The following is a 23,807-nucleotide window of genomic DNA, read 5'->3' on the forward strand; positions in this document are numbered from 1 at the left end:
TATTTGGCTTTTGTTTTAAGTCTATGAAAAATAAGGATTGCGGGTTTTTCGAGATTCTATGTCTTATGTTGCTGATGTTTGTTACTTCGTGGCCATGATTTAGGAGTTCGGACTTCAGTTCGTCCAAGTTAGTTGAGTGGTGGATGTTGCGTAGTACCACTCGAAAAGGTCTTTCTTGTTTAAGTTGATACGTGTGGTAGTTTGCGTTTACGGTTTTTAGTAGCTTAGTTAGTTTTCTGTAGGATTCTGGTTAGTCGGCAGAATTTTGACTTGGTTATTGTTTATTTTAAGTTTGTAGTCTTCTTTGTTAATTTCTTTCTCAATGGACTTTACCATTGTTTGAATGCCGATGACGTCATCAATGAAGATAGGTGGGGGAGGGGGATTTTTACGTGTATTTTGGTTTGTTGGTGTTTCAGCTGTGTCCATGGAGTCGTTAGTGGATTCTAGTATTGCGTATCTATTACAGGTATTTACACCGCTTGTTGTCTGTTCGTTTTGGCTAGTGATTGCGTTTATTTTAACTATTTTTAGCTTACGCTTTTTGATGCTTTTAGTCTCGAATGTTAGGAGGGATATATTGTCCTTTTGCCACGGAGGAGGAAGAGCGGAGCAGTTGTGGTTTTGTTCAAGAGAGCCTGGTCGGGATACTTGGGCCATCATTGATCTGGTTAATTCAATTTGAAATAACTAGTCGAGAGGCTATGATTCGGATCAGAGATTAGGAGCGTTGGATTTTCCACTGGTTAGTTAAGAAACACTTGGATTAAGTCTGTTTCGAATCACTTTTGACGGATGGGCGTCTCGTGTTGTTTTACGAACTTCACGGAGCACTAGACACACGTCTGCACGCTTCGGCACTCAACAGCGAACTGGATTCGTTATCGAACCTGAATTCGTTGTCATCACATCTCGACCATCCGATCGCCGCTATTACTTATAGCCTCTTGTAGTGCCCACATTTGTACCAATAAATGTCAGCTATATCCGCGATGGTAAATTTGAATAAAGGTTCATCCTTGAGTGAAGGGGTGCTTTTAGACAAACAATAATACTGTGAATATGTCAAGGTTCTCAACGAAAATGCAGTTTGTCAATAAATAGTGACAATATTGTGTTGGCGATATATATTGATCCTTTTGGTTGAGTACCTTGAAATATTCACAATATATATTGATCGTTTGAAGACACAAAGGATTTAATTCTAAACCAAAAAATAAATTGGGAAATACTTTTGGAAAACACTGTTAGTACCAAGAAATAACTTTTTATGGAGAAAGAGAAAACTTACGCATTAATGTAGACTAAGTTTATAGAAAAAAGTACATCTGTAGAGGAATCCTGTATGCGCCACCTCTTAATCGTAAAGAAAAGTTTATTTAGATAGATGTCATAGACAAAAGCTAAGAAATAATTAACTGACGTTTGATCACATTTAAATTTTGTCTATGTCTTCTAGCATTATTCGTAACTATTTAGAAATGGAAATAGCGTTTAAATTCTATACTACGATACTCTCATTGATATGTAGGACATTTTTCAATAGAAAAGCAAAATTTTGTCATTTTAGCACTTACACTACTTTCTACAGGCACTCTTCGATTGTATGTTTGAATAAAAAATAAAACACGATCAAAACATAGAAGAAACAAAACACGATCTGTGATTTTGTTTCTTGAGCACTGTTCGCACAATCCAATGTTTTTTAAAGGAATGAGTATTTGTTTTTTGCACTGCATAACAGAAACACAAAATTTAATTTAGAATATAAGTAAAGAAAAGTGAAATTCTAAATTGAAAAATATCATAAAGAAGAAAGTTTAGACATAAATAAAAGGTAATCATGCACATTGATATTATTATAGCTTCTAACCTTCTCACATACCACAATTTTCAATTCCATATATATTTATATATATGTCGGAGATGAAAGAACACCGGAGCCTTTGGAATTTTGGATAATTCCGCAACATTGTAATCTAGAGTCTACTATAGCTGTAATTAAACAATTGTAGTTATTCAATTCGATTGTAATTGTTAGAGATTTGTGATAATGAGCTTGAGCTCGAGGCGACAGCCAGTCGCCAACGTAGCCGCGGTCAAGGGATGAACGCTTTGTATAACAAAGGTATGGAGTAATTCTATAGCTCTCCTTAAAAGAAATATTTGTGGCGGCACGCGACAGTAAACATTCCAACGGTCTCTGTCCCGTGGCTCGCCACATGCAGATCCTATTCTTCGAGTAAGATGATTGCCAGATGTCGATGCGTCTCCGCAGTACATGTTCAGCTAGCCTAGTTCAGAGGGCCCGTTATAAATCTCAAGATTTAGCTAACTAAAGTCTTTCAAACAGACAAACAGTCTTTGTCCCAAATACGAGAAGATAGAGGAGACCTATTTTTCAACGAACGACGTCTCCCACCAGCAACTATCCCTCGAGGGCGACTAGCATCTTTTTCTAATCACCGATATGGAGATTGACCAATTAGCAGTAACGTCAATTTCCCTCACCTTCCGAACGAAGGCTTTCCTCGACGAATCCGAGGATCTCGTGTCCTTAGACACACCCCATATAGGGACGGAAACTCACTCTCTCTTGCGATCTCTTCGACGAAAAGAGTAACGCCTTACGATCAGTGAATATTACGCGTTTTATTAACAAAGAGTCAGACTTAGATTTTGTGAGCACGTACATCTATCATCCCGTTGGCCGCGGATTCGTTATCGAACCTAAGGCCATTGTCACTAGTGTCGCGCAAGCCAAATCGCCGTGATAGATTGTCAAGTCTGTGGTATCCATACTTGTGTTAATAAACCGTACCTTTATTATATCATAACGATGGCTAATTCCAACGAAGATTCATCAAACGCCCACGACCCTATCCCCAACGTTAATCCGACATCAGAAGTGGGATCAGGACAGCTTCAAGTGATGCAAGAGCAGGTCACTGTCATGCTCGAACTAATTCAGACGCTAGTGCAAAGGCCGAGTACGGAATCTACAAATGTAGCGTTACCACGTTTTAACCCCGAAGTCGCGGGCGCCGATCCAACCGCGTGGTGCGCAGCTACCGATCTGATTATCCGGGACCATCCGCTACGAGACAGTGCGTTATTTTCTGCTCTAAATCTTGCCCTAGGGTGTCCTACTGCGCATTGGCTTTCACAAATAGTGCGCGGTGGAAAGTTTACCTGGCCAACGTTTAAGGAACGATTCCTGTCACGTTTTGGTAGAAAAGAGACAGCAGCCTCGGCGTTAATAAGGATATCCAGAGAACCACCGTCGGAGACCAAACCCCTAGGAGTTTATGGTAGCCGCATCCGTTTCATGCTGCAGATGGAGTTGGAAGGTATAACGATGCCCGAATTAATCAATGCCTTCACCCTTTATTTGTTGAGCTCCCGAGATCAACGTTTTCGACGACTAACACTCGCGAATAATATCAAGACGGAGGATCAATTTCATGATGAAATGAAACTTCTCTCTGACGACGGTCAGCCAACACCTTCGCCAGGAAATCCATCGACGGGCCCCGAAGCTAAAAGAAGAAGGTCATCGGACTACCCGGGTAAGCGTTACCGCTGTGGCAACATTGGGCATAAAGCACCTGAGTGCCGCAAGAGAATAAAATTGGAGCCAGGGAAGCACACACGATAACCAGGGTATTGGGGTTTTTTCCCAACATTCCAAAAGGGAAGTCCCGATATCCTTTCATCTCCGACATACTAATAATTATATTCTTCATACACACGATTAATGTTATTATATCATTAATTACATGGTACATTGGTCATATAAGTTTATTATTAAATATCTATAACATTTGTAATATTTGTAACATTTTTGTAATTATAATATGAAATATATTTCTTATTTAATTTGGGTGCGACTAGGGTGTAATGTGAAACGTTTGTACTGTATAGGATTTTTGAGTAAAATCATTAAGATTTATCCATTATTGATGCATCATATAATATTTTAGTCATATAAGTTTGCCAATGAATGCTATATTTTTTAATTAATTCGCATGTACTTTGTAAATAATACAAAAAACTTCAAAAGCAACAGCAGAAACAATTTTATTACTATTTTTTGAATAAATTGTAATAGGACGATTTTCATTGTTATTGTATTATCGTTATTTCAAAAGACATCTTTAATACTGTAATATGTATTGAATATTCGTATTTGTTAATTAATTCAGACATAGCCGGCTAATAATGCGGAAAACTCGTTATTATGTACAAATTTCGAATAAAGGTAAACTTGAGAATGGTGCTACAACGATATGGTTTATTATTGTATTATTGGCATTTTGAATAATTCTTTTAATTCGCGATATTCTTATTAAATATATGTATTCGTTAATTAATTCGGACATAATCGACGAATAATACTAAAAGACTATCATTAGACGTGATTTCGGATAGATCCGAGTTTGATAATAATATTACAATGATTCCCATTACCACTGCGCGTCACTGATGCATATTACACGATATTCTGATTGTACAGGCTTCTATGAATTAACTTTACTTGTTAAATCAATTCAGGCGTGGCCGACGAATAAAGCGAAGGTCTACAATAATGTACAAAGTTCTTGGATCAAGCTAATTTCGAGAATAATATTACAATGCTTTGCATATTATTGCATTACTGCCGCTTTATACGATGCATTTAATAATATTTATATTTGCTATCGAATATTTACGCTTGCTAATTAATTCGATCTACATAAACAAGTTTGTGTATATCATTAAAAGAGAAAAATTTCGCGATATATTCATAAACATCGTCGATCGCCTGCATCTCGTATAAATATTAATAAACGATATGTCTGAACTACCTTGTACAGCAGCCTTTGAGGGTGCCCGAACACTTGTAGAAACTTTTCACTAATATATCACGTGTGTCATATGTAATATTTTGGAATTTCATTAGCTATAACAAGACCTGACGGTTACGATTATATTGATAAAGTGGAAACATCTGAAAACGTATATGGAGGCTGTAAGATATTTAGCATGAGATCTATCCCTCAGAGATCACAAAAGTTTCTTAATAGTCCAATACATTGTATTCAGCATATAATCCATTACTCATTACATTAAGCATATAATAATGTAATGGTCCCATCGGAAATATTAACGTTTATTAATACAATCGATATTAGAAATACTATAAGTGTACTAATTATAAAACGCGATATACTAAATAATTTTTTACTTTCTCCTCTTCCTTTTATTTTTCTTGACTTTCGTCAGTGACTGTACATCCACAAAGGAGAAATTGACGCGTCTGTGGGAATTTTCCCTCAACTCTTACGCTATTACGAGATCTTTCGTCGTTATATGCGGGTTACCGTCATATCGGTTAATATCGAGAGCGTGGATGGATTTCGATTACAGCACACGCAAGGGTGGAAATAATGGCGGCTCGGTGGTTGGTTGACTATCTAACACGACGAATACGAATGAAGTTTACCTACGGATATTATTTCGTCCAGACGAACTGCCGCCAGAAGATCGACACGAAATAAAAAGGCTATTTATCGAAGAGTTTCATAAAGCGAGCAAACACGGTTTCGTTTGCCTCCGTATGTAAAATAGAACCATGTTTGATTTTCGCGAAATCAATGTAAAAACACGTTCGAGCCATGACGAGTTTAAATGGATCGGGATTAATTAGCGGGAAATATTTTTGCGTCGTGCAGAATGTTTCCCGTAGATTTGCCACCGCCATTGCGACAAGGAACTTAATCAACGTCCTGTCGTTATAAATTGTAACTTAATTGTCGAAATGCTTGTGCCAATACGGTCTACCGTGTTTGTTAACGTATTATATTATCGATTCGAGTACTCATTCGATTGGCTATTATGCGGGAAGTGACTTTTATTAGGGTAATTCTGTTGCTGAGGAGTAATTTTTAGCTTTTCCCCGTTCGTAGTTTATTATATACGAAAATTAAAATTTTTATTTCTTTCATTTATTGCGTCAGTCCAATAATCACCAATATCGGAGTTTCTTTTCGTATGAAGTATGGGGTCATTTATATCAACTGTGATTTAAGGAAATTTACTTGATACACGTGTAGAAATCTTAGGAAAATATTTTAGAAAAACAACTGCAAGCTATGACAACGCGTGTATCATGAAAAAAGATAGTATCATAAAAATACAAAGTTTTCTACATTTAAATTCTCTAGAACCCGTTTCGATATTTTTAAAAAATATACATATATCTTTTGAAAAAAATGAAAGAATTTCTAAGCTGTTTCTGTATCGAAGAAATTGTTGAAAAATGAAAAGGAATATAAAAATGGTTACCCAAGCTGGATTAAAAATTACATCTACCTACTCATAGAAATTCGTATCATCGTCTCGTATGAATTGTAGATTTCGAATTCCCTTAAATTTCTTACCATTTGTACGCTCAAAGACCCTTCATACGTATATGCACATTATCTATTGACGCGACGAAAAAACAACAGCAAGTCGAATCAGAGAGCGGAATATTCTAAACAATTTCCCATTCAATCCCCTGATCTCGCACGGGGATTTTCCATGAGGTAAGGGTTAATCCTCGTAACGAAAGCAGCAAAAATGGTAAGCTAACTCGGACCTGATTAGAATATCTGATCCGCGAGAGGATGCGCTCGCGCACACTGATTTTCCATCATGAATATTCAGAGGTTTAATTCGCGATGAGGCCGATCGACATCGATACATTGTTAGCCGGCGATAGGACGGATTAAACGATCGGTTCGGTTCTTTCGACACTGACGTCGAGCTTGGTTAATCGATCGCATGGCGCATAAACTCGTTATACAGCGTTACAAGTGACGTAATCGAAGCGTCTCGTTTCTATTCGAAACAATGCGCGAATATGGAGAAAACTATCGCGAAAAAGACGCGAGATTCCTTTCCTCTTTTACGCTTTGCAGATAAAATTGTTCTTTTGCTTTTAACCCCGCTATATTCTTTCAGCGATTCTCGACCAAATTATATCTGTTCAACGTTGGAAAATATCTTCGCATATTAGTTCGAACAAAATATGAAAAAGGTCTCATTGTTACGCATGAGTTTTCTTTTTAACTGTATTTTCGACCAATCGCGGGGAACCGCAATCGCGAGGAGAGACGTCAACGGGAGTCGTAAATTCCCGTTACGATTATAGCAATCGACACCACGAATTGATCGACCCCCTGATTTCGGTTAAGATAATAGGGGTGATTTAGTTAGTATAACACTGTGATTCACAGAATTATAAATTATATATTTCCAACACTTAAATTACACTGTCGAGTAGGTATAAATAGATAACAGCTTGTCGCACGAAGAGAAGATAGATATGCACAATAGAGCAAGGCTCTTATAGTTGAATTTGGTATGTTAGTGGACGTAGCACTGGAGGATACTTAATAGACGTTAGATTTAGACGTTAGACGTTGTAGTATGTAGAAGAAGTAAGTTGACTTGACCCTCCTGATGTCGCAGGAGAAGTGAGGTTGGGTAACGATGCTGTGTCGGAGGAAAGCTAGCGATGGGTGTGTCTAGCGCACGGGACCATCAGATTTGTTCATGACATTTTTGGCCAGGGAAGTGAGGGCAGTATACATTGCTTTTGATTGGATAAAAGAAGGTTGGTGGACTAGGAAGGGTCTTAGCCGCCCTCGATAGAAAGTTGCTGGTGGGAAGCATCGTACGTGAGAAAAACTAGCTTTCCCTTGTCAAGCCGTAGTAGACAATAGTCGTTAAAAAGTAATAAAAAAAAAAAAAAGATATTTGTTCGGTCTGAAGGACCTTAGCTAGCAAATTACTCGGATTTATGACGGGTCCTTAATACTATTGAGGGTACGTCGTAAGGATGAGCGGACATCTGGTTTCCGTCTGGCCCGCGGTGTATGGCCTGGTTTAGGTAGAGGGTCGTCCGACGTAACATTAACTGTATGTAAAATATTTTCTGAGGACGTTACGAATCCTTTTTATGCCCTAAGATAAGAGCAAGATCGAAATATATAAAAATTCGAGGATCGTGCCAGGATTAGTAGCGACTCTTTGATCCACTTTGATTAGTTGATCTCACGGAAGATTTGAAGAAGGATAAGCGGAACCTGGGAATCAAACGTCGGAGATTTTAATTGCGTTACGGTATTTGGATTGAAATGCTTGGAGAACTAGATAGATTTGTTTTAGTAAGAAATAGTGAGAACGATAATGAGATCTGTGAAAAATGGTTTCAAGAGAATTTATCTGTATTTTATGTTACTGGAGATAGGATAAATAGAGAAAGGAACGTCGAATAGCGTAATATCTGCTTTTTTAAATAATGGAACTGTCTTTTTCGTAGGAATCCATATTTCTCTTGAATAATATTACAGTATCTTTGTTCGATTTCTGTAATTAATCAATCTCTCGACACTCGTTAACTATACCTTTAAATCACTGAATTCATTGAATGTATGTTAACAATAGAAACGAAGATAACATAAGAATTCGAATATGTAAACATATATTTTTATTAAACAATATCGCAATATTTTGTTCGATTTCTTTAATCACTTTATTTGATATCTACTAAGAAACTTTTATTTCTGCAAATAAAGAAAAATATTATCGAACGTACGTTACCAATTGAAAAGGTAGATCTTGTCTACAAAAACCTGAGTGTTTTTCATAGAAAAGTACATATATTCTTCTTAAATAACACTACGTGTACCTCGTTAAATTTTCTTAAATTAATTAATCTTCTTGATACCTTTCAACTAATTTTAACATTTGCAGGAAAAGAAAAATATCGAACATATGTAAATGGCAGGAAAAAAGGAGATAAGACAAAGGCCTGAATTTACCAGCTCGAAAGCCTATCAAGCTGCCACTACGTCAACCACAAATCAAGTCACTGCCTTCAACAAATTAAAACACGTTTCCCCATCCAATCAAGCAGGAACGAGGCATCCATAACTGGCCGACCCACTTCCCTTTTTTTCACCCCGTACGCTAGTTCCCGATAAAATTACAATATCCGTTCATCCGTTGATCGTTCGTTCGATGGGGAGTCAGCATGCAAACGACTCAATTAGACACGGTTCGAATTGAAAGGAGTTACGGAGGAAATTGAAAGGAACAGGATGGTCCGAGGTAGTTTTACGCGCGTACATTTATGCTCGTCCACGTGCGCAAGTCCTTACTAATAGATTTTCTCGTAGTAACAACAAGCTTGGCAATAATCTGTTAATCCATTAATCCGTTTAAACAACGATTTCCTTACTTGGAGATTCTGTTCTGTTTTTACATCTAGTTTCATTTTTGTTACAAATGAATCGACCCAAGTAAATCCGATTTGTCTTTACTATTAGTTCTTTTTCGTAATTGTAAAATCGTAAAATTGTAAAATCGTAAAATTGTAAAATCATAGTTTGTGATCTATAATCCGTAACTTGACAATTTATTAATATCATCGGTGAGTAATGCCAATTTGATGATAATAATTCAATAATAAATTTGTCAATTCAATAATATTATCGATTAATAATATATTGTCAATAATATTGTCAATTATAATAACTAACATTATTATTGACTAATGTAAATTTGTTAATTAACTAAACTAATATTGTTAGTTAATAAATTATTATGCAAGTTGGTCCAAATAATAGAATCACGAATCAGACAGTGTATTAGGATTATGAAATCCTAAATTAGCGCGAACAAGAAATTTTGGTAAAAACGTACGAGGACCGTATCGAATAATAGGAGTTCACGTTTACGTAAATAGATTTAATCGACACAGGAGTTCAATTAATTTACTAAAATATCATATTGACTAAATTTTCGTACATTTCCATCTTATACTGCTGCATCTAAAATGTCATTCGATCAAAGGAACTCCACGTAAACGAAGTTCCATTATAACGTACATTTGTGTCGGATGACGATTTCGTCGTTCGTGAATGGAAGAATCGACTCACCTCAAACTGGCTGGTCCTGTTCCCAGGTCAAAGGTAAACTGAACATGCCCCGACGACAAGTACAGCGCGATGAAGTCGCCAGTGGCGTCGCTGTGGTGGCCATTGTAAAGTATAACTCCGTCTGCGGCAGTCGGTTTCAACGTGACAGCCAATTCCAGCCAGGATAGAGACGTGTCGGCCAATCCCGGGTAACGCAGATAAGAGGAGCCGTTGAATGACGGTACCTGCGCCCAGACAATTCATTCGAAACGGTTATTCCACGGACTCTCGGCCCTCTTTTTACTCGGACATCCTTCCCCAGGAATCTGATCCTTTCTTGTAACAGACAGAATCGTTGATCTTGTCGTAAATGAACGAGAAAGGGGCGTGAATGGCCAGGAACATGACCTCGTGACGCTTTCGTTCCACGTTTATTAGATTTAAACCGCGTTTCAGTGTTCTAATTTGTTAATGTGCTACGAGTAATATTACGTAGGCATGAAGATAATGGATAGCGAGAACGTTGAGAAAACAGGCGAGATAAGAAACATGGCAGATGTAGCGGTTCGTGAAAGTATTTGAGCAGTTGTAGAAACCTTTTACGGATATATTATGTGTGTTATATGAAATATTTAAAAATTGTATTATAACCGCAATCAGAAGTTATTATAATTATGTCGATAATGTTAGAGGCAAGTCTGAAAATGTATATAGAAGCTGCAATATATTTGATACAAATATGTATATATTTCAGAGATCATCAAAGTATTTAAAGGCTTAGTCGATTGTCTGTTACATTTAATAAGCCTCGATGTTCGGTGGAACCATCTTTTGATTCTTATTGTATATTTGTGATAGCTATTCACGCCATATACAGGGTGGTTGGTAACTGGTGGTACAAGCGGAAAGGGGGTGATTCTACGCGAAAAAAGAAGTGGAAAATATAGAATAAAAATTTCTTTTTTATTTATTTATTTTTTTTTAATTTTTTCATCGAGACAACGATCTACAGTGAGATCCGTTATAACGAGACGTGATAAAGCGCACGCGTACGGAGCGAAAATTCAAAGTCGATTATCTCGAAAACGAAGCCTCAAACAAGAAATTTTTATTCTATATTTTCGACTTCTTTTTTCGCGTAGAATCACCCCCTTTCCGCTTGTACCGCCAGTTACCAACCACTCTGTATATTAATTTTTATTAAATACATGTTTGCGATAAATATTCCGTGAACTCTCTAAACTTCCTCGCGCCATTACCACCTCCGCAAGAAGCCCCAAAAGACCTATCAAACACCTTCCTGAAAAAGTCACTTCCGTGTTAAAGTGACTTTCAGGAACATCGCTCAGCCACGCGAGATATTAAGCGCTATCGCTTTCTCACGCAGGACCGACAGGCAAGAGAAAAGCAACGTGTAAATCGCGGCGATGTTTCATCGGCGAACGCGAAAAATCGAGGGTGCTAGGTCGCCGGTTTTCTAACGTCTTCTACCGTGTTTCGAAGTCTTCTGACAACGACGTTATTTCCCGGCGGTCCGGGCCCCGTTACTTCTCCCGTTATCTTCACCCGCGTCAATTTTCGAAATGACGTAGTTACCGAACAGGAAGATGCTCTGACCGTGTACAGCCAGTAAATTAAACGCAGTTGCCCGCCCGTTATATCTCCGCGTAAATCCCATCGGCGCTGCTGCTCGCGTTTTGTTACACGAGCTCGAAGAAATGTACAGTGTACAGTGGCCTCGGTGAACGCTGCTATAACGAGACCAGGGAACACGAGAGCGGCGATGTAACGTGCTTCATGAAATTTACGTTCCTCGGGGAAGGAGAAGCTGGCGAAAAGAAAAATTCGCCTTGTATATAAAGTGGCTGGAAAAAAATTTGCTCATACACTTATTTTTCAATGAGGCGTCTTATCGGATTTTACAGTTTTTCATTATCATTTACAATTCATTTTCATTAGTATTATCAGTTTCGCTTGATATGAAAGCACTACTATTACGAAATGGAAGATAATACGAGATTCGATATACTTGAACCTAGTTAGTATATAAACGATATTAACTATAAATTATATATATGATATAGCTATAATAAATACATTAATGTGCAAGTAGGTATTTTTTGTAGCTACTGTATGATTGGCATCGAGAGTTGTACCGAGATGATGAATTCTTTCTTGAGCTTAATTTTGCTTGTTTTGTTGATCGATAAACGAACTTCTCAGAAAGCTTATTAAATCTACTTTTTGTCAATAGCTTAATTTCATTACGCAAGTAATACGATCACACTGTTCAATTGTCAAGAAATGAATAATTGAATGACAAAATGAAAAAATGAATAACCTTCATAAGATTATTCGTTGCAAGCAGATATTGTAGAGAATAGTGAATTCTAAGATAAATTTAAAAAATAATATTTGCAACATCATCACTTTTTTCTGCTTCTTAACTTATGGTGTTGATCAATGTGGTCTCTGACAGTTTGAATGACTCTTCATTTCCGGTTTTCTCCTGCCGAAATTTTTAACTGCTTTGAAAAGTGACATATCTACATCATCTGGTCTTTTCTGCGTTTCTACGATCCAAGTAACAACATTGTCAGAGCCGGAAGCTTCCTTATCTTTCCTAACTGAAGAAGCTACGCTTGTTAAAAATGAGCATAAACGTGACGATAAGCGTAAGCGGAATTTTTATGATTTATGATGGTTACTGCGAGCGAAACAGTGGAAAACTGCGGAATAAAATAAGTGGAATAAAAAATCCAGGCTTTTAAGAGAATACTTCCGAAATAAGATGCCAGATAAAGCGAAGCAGAATGAAAAGCGTATTCTCTTATATTCTCGAGAGAAGTTAGAATTGAACAACGAAGAAGAGAAGAGATGAAAAAAAACAACGAACGATTTTACAGATCTAAATCAGCACCAACTTAATCTTTTAAAAATGGTATAACGGTCATACGGTCAACGGTATAATGGTCACGGAAAATAAAAAACAAGCAGCTGAAAATATTTCTCCGAGATAATTGAAGAGCGTTAAATCCCTATGGAATACGTTTTCGAGCACAAGCAATGAGAAACTCGTCCAGCCAGTGGAATCATGTAAAATACGAGGAACGATTATGTAGAACGAAAGAACGTTTAAAGAGACCGTGGAAATTGCGTTGATATCGCCGACGATGTTAAATCGCGTGCAAAGTAACACGCTTAATTACATCCTGCGCGGAATGCTGTGCATCGAAGCATTTTTCAAGCGGATTAAAACGCAACTGAACTCGGGATATTTTGTATCGAATTAACCAGTGACGTGTTTTTGAGGACCTTTTTCGTGTTTCGTGAGATCGAAATTTTCCATAGCAAATTTTTCTTCTCCTTCCTGTTGTCTCTTTTTCTTTTTCTTCCTATTCTACACGGTCATCGTTTTGATCGTGTAAAGTTGGAACGAGCGTCGAGTACAATTAGCGATGGGACCTGAAACATTTCGATCCTCTGCAAATTTGTGTCGTGTACGTGGCGATAAATTCACTTCGAAGTTAAGACTCTTGAAAATCTTGGAAAACCTTGAGTCTCGTATTTATGATAATTCAAACTTTCCATATTTTGTTTAATATTTTATGCGCAGACTACGGATTTTTATGCGTTTTTGCGAAATGGAAAGATACAGAGTTGACGTATAAAAATATATAAAATGTCGAAAACAGAGTTTTTATTACAATATTTGGCAGATGAAACAAATTTCTATTTAAATTTCATGTCTTTAGATACGTTCATAACAATATAAAAATGCATAAAATCCTCCAATCAATTTATGTCAATCGTATCGTTTGGACAAAGTAGATCAAAATGCTTGGAAAATATCGAATACTCGTCATCGTAGACGCTAGATATTTACGCAAATTCATGTTTCATGTTCATATTTCATTCATTTCAATAAAAATAATGTTTCCCTATTGAATATTAAAAAAGAGTACCGTTCTTTGGATATTTTTAATATATCATTGTATATCACGTGCATTCTTTGCATTTTCACATCTTCAAATTTTCCTTAAACACAGAAAAATCCCCAGTCTACTCGTCCAGTTTTTAAAACCTATCTAAATTCTTAAGACTTTCAAAACTGTCTTGATAAATATTTGACAGTTTTTACTTTTAAATCATGCGCTTGAAGCGATTCGAATTTTTTGTCAGATACATATACACAGATTCGAAGAGTTCCAGATCTCATCACCAAGTATTATATATTTGTTCTCTCGTCCGCAGATGCTACTTCGTCTGCACGCACAAAACATATAAAGGATTATATGCGAGTATATTATATATATATATATATATATATATATATATATATATATATACACACACCATGTATCGATTATAACAGTGGCGGAAGCATTAAAGCGAGCCTCGTGAACGCGTGGAGCTGCATCTGATAAAATTACTATCGGCTTGTCAGTCGATATTACTTCCGGAATACTCGAGCAGTTTCACTGACACTAGGTATGCACGGGGAAAATTGATCCTCCTTCTCCGATGTTTTGTCGCGTCTGCTTTATTGAATATCTTTTTGTCTTCTCTTTTTGATCTTCTTTTCTATTGTTCGTATGCGATCTGGTTGATGCAATCTGTATATAATAATGTTGCACCAATTACCGAATGATCTCGCGAGAGTAATGAATTGAGATGAGGAGGTGAGTATCGAGTGATTAATTCGCTTTTTGTTTGAGATATTGCGTTTTCGAAGCGCGTGATGCGTGGATTATGGACATTTATGTAAATTTATATTTTTATGAATACGGATTAAAAAGATGGCATTAAGGCAAACTATAACGGAGGCAATCTATATTTGTACAAGAAGAAATTCAATTCTTAAACTGTAATTTCGATTCTAATTTGTAAAAGGCTAGATTGTCGAGTATAAGTCCATGTATAATATACAGTTTTAGTGCTGTTTCAGTGCAAGTAGAGTAATAAGGTAATAAACAATGTTCACCCACGTTTGCGAAAAATATCATGAGGAAAGCAGTGTTAATATCAAGTACAAACTATCAAACCGAATGATTAAAAATACAGAGTATTTCTGCCAGAGAACGAGTTTCTTTAATAAATATTTCTAATACGAAACCTAAAAAAGGAACATAATTCCTGCTCTCGCAATTTCATTTCATTTCCCCTCTATAAATCTACCGCCACAACTATCAATACCATTCAGATTCCCCGCTAAACAACCAGGATGAATCAGAATCGGCAAACACTCGAAATTCAAACTCACCCTCTCGATCGTTTCCTCTTTAACTCCGCGCAGGTTCAATAGAATTTTTTCGCGAAAATGTTATCGGCGGCGACTTCAAAAGCACGCGCAATCGGCGACCACAGGTTCGCACCACGATAAAGGATTAAACGTAAAGTTTACGGGGAAATGGGAGCTTGGTCAAGATTTAATTAATCGTCCGAGCGTTTCGGGCGTATTTCAAATCGGGGCAGTCATAATAGTTAATCGTTCGTGGCTTCGACATTCGAGATCAGTTCGCGAAAACAAGTTTCCATTGAAATTTACGACATTGTAATTTCAGCCAATGGTACTATTACACCTTTCGCGTTTGATAACTCCCGACACCGTATTAGATGCTCTTGAAGGTTGGAAGTTAATATGATTACATAATTTCTGAATTCCGCTTTTGATCTGAATTCATTGATTTTGGAAATTTTGAAATTAAACGAAGCTAAATTATTACGGTCTCGGAAGAAAATTGTGTGAAATAAAAATAAGTTCACCGAAACCCCCTAATCACGGAACTACTTGATACGACGGACCAGATCCGCAGGCTGAAGAGACAATACCCGCTAGACCTAAACACTAGATTTAATTAGATATTTATACTAAATAATATTTCTTTATATATTAAATAATATTTACCTACTTATAACAATTACTTATAAATTATACTTATCCATAATAAGTATTAACTATTATAAATAATTAGCCATGTCACTGCGCCACGCCAGAAAAATTACTGAAAATTCTCAATGCGAGAATTGATTGTAAATTTCAATAAATAAAAAAAAAAAAGAAAAAAAAAATAAGTAAGATTTTTAGAACCAGAGAGAGAACCAGAGAGAGAATAGATTAAAGATAAACTCTGGTAGAAACGTCTTCTGTAGATTCTCCGAAATTGAAATTTCAACTTCGAAAACTATCTTCAGAACTGTCTTGGAAATTACCTTTGAGAATTATCATCTTCCTTCTCAGTGAGTATTTTATATATCGTCTCTTGTTTTTATTATTTTTTTTTTTTCGAGGAAAAATTCACTTGCTATTTTTTTACTGAGCTCTTTATTTATGAAGCGAAATTTATGTCATGATACACTTGTATATTTCCGCGGATTTTCACTCAAAATTTACTGGTATGATCTAAAATAATAGCTAAAAATAACACTGAGGTATCATATAACAAAAAGGCCATAAACATTTTATTAAAAAAATATAACAAAAATGTGAAACGTGAAGAATAAACAGCTAACAGAAAGGGGGTGATTCTACGCGAAAAGAAGTCGAAAATATAGAATAAAAATTTTTTAAAATTTTTTTTTTTAATTTTTCCATCGAGACAACGATCTACAGTGAGATCCGTTATAACGAGACGTGACAAAGCGCACGCGTACCGAGCGAAAATTCAAAGTCAATTTTCTCGAAAACAAAGCCTTAAACGAAACATTTTTATTCCATATTTTTGACTTCTTTTTTTCGCGTAGAATCACCCCCTTTCCGCTTGTACCACCAGTTACCAACCACCATGTATATGTATATGTATATATATGTATATGTATATGTCGGGTTTACATTGGAATTAGGGTTAGAGGCGTGAAACGAATCTTCGTTTGGATTACACATTGTCGATATGCAATAGAGAAGACATTGACTAGTGCAAATACGATTATTATAGAATTGGACAAGTAACCGTGGTAATTAGATACTCGAGAAACTAATGACAATGATTCTGGGTTCAATAACGAATCCGCGGTCGACGGGATGATAGATGAACGTGCTCGCAAAATCTAAGTCGGACTCTTTGTTAAAACGTGGAATATCCACCGAGCGTACAGACGCTAAGTAACTCGCTAATACGACCTCACGAGAGAATGACTTTTCGTCGCGATGATGCTGCAGAGAAAAACTATGATGAGATGTGTCTACGGACACGAGATCATCGGATTCGTTGAGGATAAGACTTCGTTCAGAAAGTAAGGGAAATTGACGTTGCTGCTAATTGGTCAATCTCCATATCGGTGGTTAGAAAAAGATGCTAGTCGCCCTCGAGGGAAAGTTGCTAGTGGGAGACGTCGTTCGTTGAAAAATAGGTCTCCTCTATCTTCTCGTAGTTGGAACAAAGACTGTTTGTTTGAAGGGTGGAGCACGAGGCGGCTACGGGTTCTCAGGGCGTAGGACCACGCCCTGGGAAACCCCGATGAATCTGATATTCTCCTATAGCCGGATGGTGACTGGTCGGCGCCTTTGGCCCCCGCCAGTTTGCCGATCCGGTGCGGAGAACCTCGGAGAAGTTGGTGGGCCCGTATCCGCCAAGACCACTCACCTCACCTTCTTGTAGGGCTCTCCGTCACCCTGCACCAGCCTTGACCTGGGCAGGGTGCGAAAGAGTGAGTGGCACCAGGATGGAAACCCTTGTTGACGACCTCGGCAATTTCTCGAATAACAATGGATAGAAAAACGAATCGAAGAATCGTTTACGGTGCAGGGGAGGGATACCCCAGTACCGGCGCAGCCGCGGGTTGTTAAGCGGGCCCCGCTGCGTAGTCATCGAGCAACCGTGGTCGTCCGGGGGTGGGCCGCCAGGCTCCTGGACACGCTCAAGCGTCTGGCGAAGGGGACTCGCGAACTGGGGAGTCTCGGAGAGGGTCGGAGAAACCCAACGTTTTGAACATCGGCCCGCGGCCTTCGCGGGGTGGGATGCAGCGGCGACGCGGTGGCGACGGGGTTTGAGATCCGACGACGAAATGTCGTCATGCTTTTCTTATTCGACCGCCAACGGCCGCGGCGGAGGTGCGGGACATCGCACACGGCCGCGGCGGAGGCGCGTAACGTCGCATACGGCGGGGGGACGCGCCCACGGGGGATCCGGACTCCGCGCTACTTCCGGCTCCCGGTAAAAGGAAGAAGAGGGGCGTGTGGCGCGGGACGGATATCGACACCGATACCGACGCCGAGGCTGCCACCGTGGCCGCCGCCGCCTCTACCATCCGCAGCGGTGCCGACGGCGGCGACGACATGCGGAGGGACGAAATGAGGACCGGAACGGTCGACAAGCAAGCGACCGTGAAAGAAGCGGAACCGACCCACGATCAGGAAGAGGCGGACGTCGCATACCTGCGAAGGAGGGTGCGCTTTCTGGAAGGAGAGGTCAGTCGTCTCCAAGAGACTGTAGAATGGCTGACCAAGGATTGTACGGAGAGGGCAGCCAAAGTTGATAACAACGACGGCGAAGGACAAGAGGTGGGGATCACCTCTACGAGGAGAACAAAAGAAAATGCTCCCCGGGCTCTAACGGGAACGGTTATGGGTCCCTCTCCCCCACCTCCCCCACCTCCTCGTGGAAAGAGGGGCGGATGGTCCTGCTGCCGAAGCCGGGATGCTCTCCGGACTCGCCTCCCGCCTGGAGTCGCATTTGTCCCAGAGCGTGCCCGGACTGCACGATGGCCAGTTCGGTTTCCGGAGGGGGCGGTGTACGACCGACGCTGTCGCCCGTGTCCGCTCCCTTGTCGAGGCGGCCGAGCGGCGTGGTTACGTGGCGTTGGCCGTGTCGCTGGACGTGGTCAACGCCTTCAACAGCATCCTCTGGGATAGGATATGCCGGGCCCTCGAATTTCATCGGGTACTTGCGTACCTGCGGGACGTGGTTCGGGCGTTCCTCCGGGACCGGAATATCGTCTACATCGTCCGGGGCGGAGGGGTGACCGGGAGGGCTGTACACCGCGGAGTCCCGCAAGGTTCGGTGTTGGGCCCGTTGCTGTGGAACATCGCGTACGACGCGGTGCTTCGGACGCCGATGCCTCCGAACTCGGCACTGGCGTGCTACGCCGACGACACGTTGGTGCTGGTCTGGGGCACGCCATGGGGTAGAACCGTCCGCCTGGCGGAGCTGGCAGTGGCCTGCGTGATCGCCGAAATCAAGGGATTGGGACTGAGGGTGTCCCCTGAGAAGTCCGAGGCAATGTGGTTTTGCCGCAAGGTCGATCACGGGATGCCAGCGGGTTACCGCCTGAGGTTGGAAGGGGCTGAATCGGGGTCGGAACCAGCATGAAGTATCTGGGCCTGACCCTCGACAGCCACTGGACCTTCGGCGCTCACTTCGAGCGCCTAACGCCGTCTGTTGAGGCGACGGCGAACGCCTTAGGACGTCTGCTGCCTCGGCTGGGCGGGCCCGACGTCGGAGTGCGCCGGCTGTACGCCGGCGTGGTGCGATCGAAGCTCCTCTACGGCGCTCCGATCTGGGCGGAGGACCTGATGACCAACCGTCGCAGTCTCCTAGTGGTCAGGAGGCTGCGCAGGTCGGTGGCCATCAGGGTAGTGAGGGGCTTTCGCACCATTTCGGCGGCGGCAGCGGCGGTGCTCGCCGGGTTTCTCCCGTTCGAATTGCAGGCCCTGAGGTGTCGTGAGATTTATCTCCACACTCGAGGTCTGTCGGACGGGGCGGACCCGGTGGGCGCCGACGTCAGGGATCGGGCTCGGCGAGCTTTGCTCGACAGATGGCGCGCCAGCCTCGACACGAGAGCGGGTGCGCCGGGGATAAGGGTCCTCGGGGCCGTCCTTCCAAACTGGGACGTTTGGTGTCCGGCGGCGGGCCTCCCCTGACTTACAGGGTGACACAGGTGCTCACCGGACGGACACGGTTGCTTCGGTGAGTATCTGCACCGAATCGGGAAGGAGGCGACCGCGCGCTGCCACCACTGCGATGCGAGCGTTGATTCGGCGCAGCACACGCTGGAATACTGCCCGGCGTGGGCGTAGCCGCGCCACGACCTCACCGTGGAAATCGGTTGGGATCTCTCGCCGCCGACGATCCTTGAGGAATTGTTGGTAAGCGAGAGAAGGAGGAAGGCCGTGACCTCCTTCTGTGAGCAAGTCATGCTTCGAAAAGAGGCCGCGGAGAGGCTGAGGGTGCGGTACTCTCACCCTGAGAGGATTGACCGGCGAGGGCGCGGCAGAGGCCATGGGCGCGTTTCGGTGAGACGCACTAGGTCCGCCGCGTCCCCCGGTGGGGTACAAACTTAGGCGCTGGCAGCTCAGCGCCCCGGGGCCGCAAAGCAGCCCGGTAGAGGAACCGGACTGCCTGGCACGGCGGCTCCGGCGACGAGGCGCGGTGTGACGTGGCCGCATATCGCTCCATTAGGGGATGTATTGAGCGCGGGGGAGGGGCCCGGTGTATTGCTTACACCGGTTCCCGGGCCCCTCTCGATCGCAGCCGGGACGGTCATCGTGGAGGTTTTAGTCGGTTGGAGTCCGGCACTACCACGCCGCTTTTCCTCAGAAGCGACCTGATATTCGTGCGGATTTCCTCCACGTCAATAAAAAAAAAGAAAAAAAAAATGTTTGTTTGGAGGACTTTAATTAGCTAAATCTTAAGATTTATAACGGGCCCTCAGGCTAGCTGAACATGTACTTCGGAGACGCATCGACATCTGGCAATCATCTTAATCTTACTCGAAGAATAGGGTCTGCGTGTGTCGAGCTACGGGACAGAGACCGTTAGAATGTTTACTGTCGCATGTTGCCAGAAATATTTCTTTTAAGGAGAGCTATAGAATTACTTCATACCTTTGTTAGACAAAGCAATATATATATGTACATGCACTGATATGTACTTGAAGCGAGCAGTGAAAATGATTCTATTCATTTTGAATAATAATCTGTAGGATAAGGTACAAAATAAAGTTTCCTATATTCTATGTAAAAATCTTAAATAAAAACGCTCTTTTCCTCAAATTCGTGTTACGTTAAGTCGGATTTAATCATCTTTCTGTGTCCTGAACACAGTTTCTGTGTCCTGAACACAGTTTCTGTGTCCTGAATACACTTTAACATTTTTCTAAGAATATACTTTCAACAAATTTGAGTTTTGTTATCGGTTTCCTAGACGTTCTGACATTAAAAATGATAGTTCACAGTAATCGAATGTGTACGAACGTTTTAGATTGAGAATTTTCGTGTCATTGTACGTGACTATTGATCTAAGTCCTTTCTATAAGTATAATTTTAATGTGTTTATTTGTTGTAAACCAATTTTGAGTTTGATCTCAGTACTGATTACTTCGTATGAAGTTTGCTAAAGTCGCATATCTTTATGCAGCAATCTCAACAATACTTAATATAACATAAAATCAATGGATATATTTCAAATACTTGAAATTTTCTCATAACTTACATTTCTACGAATGATCATTCCTATATATATATACCGATTCGCTTGATTAGTATAACAGAGCGATTTATAATAGTAGCCGTTTTCTAATTATTTTTTACTTAGATAGCTAGAGAACTCTTCCATCGAATACATTTTTACCTATGTAATTCAAAATCAGCAAATCAATATACGTGACAAGTACATTATTATCGGTTTTCTAATTTCAATATCGTTTTACAATTAAACGAACAAAGAAGAACATTAATATAATATAACTGATAATGGAAACAACCTGTTAAATTAAAAAATGCCAAGCTTTTAAAAATACTTGAGAAATGAATCATGTTTCCTGGAAGTTACAGTTATAATTACTAAGGCAAACGATATTTTAATATCTTAGAATAGGATGAAAGAGACACATGTGTAATTTCAAAATCAAATAAAAAGACAATTGTGACAACGTGATATCGATCGACGACATACCAAGTTTCGAAATTGATTGCCTGTAGAAAATAAGAAATATGACATATCATGTTCTTTTCCTATAGTTCTCGTACAGTATGTACTCCGAGGAAATTTACCTGAAGATCCACTCTGGTTTCACAAAGATCGCCGGTGTATCCGAGGGGGCAGAGACATACAGCTGTGTCGCCTCCAGTAGTCAGGCACTTACCGCCATGGGAACAGGGCACCTTGCTGCATCTGTCCGCCGTGCACTCCTCTGCAACGACAATAAATCAAATGGATCAATGGATTGAGTACGTCAACGACGATGAATACGACCGCGGAATCGCGTATGCAGCGCAAGAAATCTTCGATAAAATCGATATGAATAGCGGGGCTCTGTCTGTATATTACGCGGTCGGAAAATATCGGCCAGTTCAATCTTTTGGCTTTTCGCGTGTACGCGTCGATAGTATCGCCGGTGTAAATATTTGACGAAGATACTCCTTTGCTACTATCTTTTTCTGCCGATCGTTCGATCTCGTTCGATCTCGTTCTATCTCGTTTTCTATCTATTCTGACGACGGTAGGAAACGGAAACTGGTGAGATGTCTGCGAAATTATCTTCCGCCGCGCTCGTTCGTCGACTCCATCGGAAATTTCAGACGAATGAAAGAGGGGCTTTCTTTCCCGTCTTTTTTCCCTTCCTTTTTTCTTTTTCTTTTTTTTTTTTTTGTTTTATCTGGGAGCCGGGCTGCGGCCGGGACTAAACTCGAGGACTCTTGAAAAATCGATGCTACGCTTGTCGATTTTTCGATCGACGAAACGAGGAAATATTGATGATGTTCTGCGCGCTCGTGGCAGGATTTCAATCGCGCTGGGTTTGTTGCATTTCGGTTTCCTAAACTCGCATGACGTAATTTAGCAATGAATAAGTAAACAGCGAATAAGTTGTGGGAAGTTCTAAGAGTATTTCACACTGAGGTAAAAATAATTTGGCGAATCTTATAAATGATGATCGTATAAAATTCTCTAAAATTCTTTGAAGATTAAAAAATACAATCTGTAGCAGACTTCTCTTTAATCGATCCATATGGAGCCTAACTTCTAACTGTACCATAATTATAATATATCAAATATCATTTATTGTTTGTAAAAGCTGTATACATATATACAATGTATATTGATTACGTACAATATTGCAAATATATATTACGAATATTACAATACAATTACGATACAGTTAACGCATAATACAATCATATACATACAAAATAATAATAATAATAATAATAATTTATTTCATTTTGCCTTCGTGGCCAAGAAATTCGACTTCGTTGCAATTTTTCTAATCACGTACTTTCTCATCCGATCTTCTCACTCGTCCTTCCATGTTTTATTTTTATGCTATCCTTAACCTAGATATCACATACTAAGAGTCTACGCTGGAAGTTCTTCCTATCCTGAAACTATTACTTTCGCCAGTCGTACTACTAACTGTCTGCTTATTGCACATTTTAATCTTTGGTATTTCTTCCACCATTTCGTCCCTTACCTTTTTCCTCTCTTATTCTTTCTATCATTTCTTAACCATTCCACCATCTGCTCCAATCTTTTATCCCTTGGAATCTTTTCCAGACTTGTGTTTATTCTTTCTGCTTCTATGTAATCTTCTACCAAACGTTCTAACGTCTTAATATTTCTTTCACAGATTTAACGTATTCTTTCCTGTTCCGTCCACCTGTTCCTCTTTTCCACGGTTCCACACCTCGCTCTAGTTACAATGGTTTGGCTCCCCGCTGGTCTTTTCTCCTCTAAATAGCGCGACATCCTGATATCTTATACGTATTTTATATAATCGGTATATTTTGAATCTCAGATCCTATTCTACATATCATATTTATATATTGAATTTTCCTGAAATTATTCTTCCAACGTTTACATCCAATACAGCGGAATAAAGTTCCGTCTAAAAACAGATTTGACCACGTGGAGATCAAAGAAA

At 40.2% G+C, this 23,807-nt stretch overlaps 1 protein-coding gene across 5 annotated transcripts in view; it reads right to left on the minus strand.

The window, feature by feature from the left end:
- The window catches only part of LOC138185893 (pikachurin), a 288,876-nt gene that overhangs the window by 18,913 nt on the left and 246,156 nt on the right, over nt 1–23,807 (minus strand). For all 5 annotated transcript variants that reach the window (XM_069125218.1, XM_069125222.1, XM_069125221.1 and 2 more), the window contains exons 9-10: nt 21,940–22,079; nt 9,972–10,195 (exon numbers count right to left, since the gene is read on the minus strand). In XM_069125218.1, coding sequence (XP_068981319.1) covers nt 9,972–10,195; nt 21,940–22,079 — 364 coding nt within the window. The remainder of the gene's footprint in view (nt 1–9,971; nt 10,196–21,939; nt 22,080–23,807) is intronic.

Source organism: Bombus flavifrons, chromosome 13 (assembly GCF_040668555.2).
Source record: "Bombus flavifrons isolate JBK064 chromosome 13, iyBomFlav1_principal, whole genome shotgun sequence".
NCBI classification, from domain to species: Eukaryota; Metazoa; Arthropoda; class Insecta; order Hymenoptera; family Apidae; genus Bombus; species Bombus flavifrons.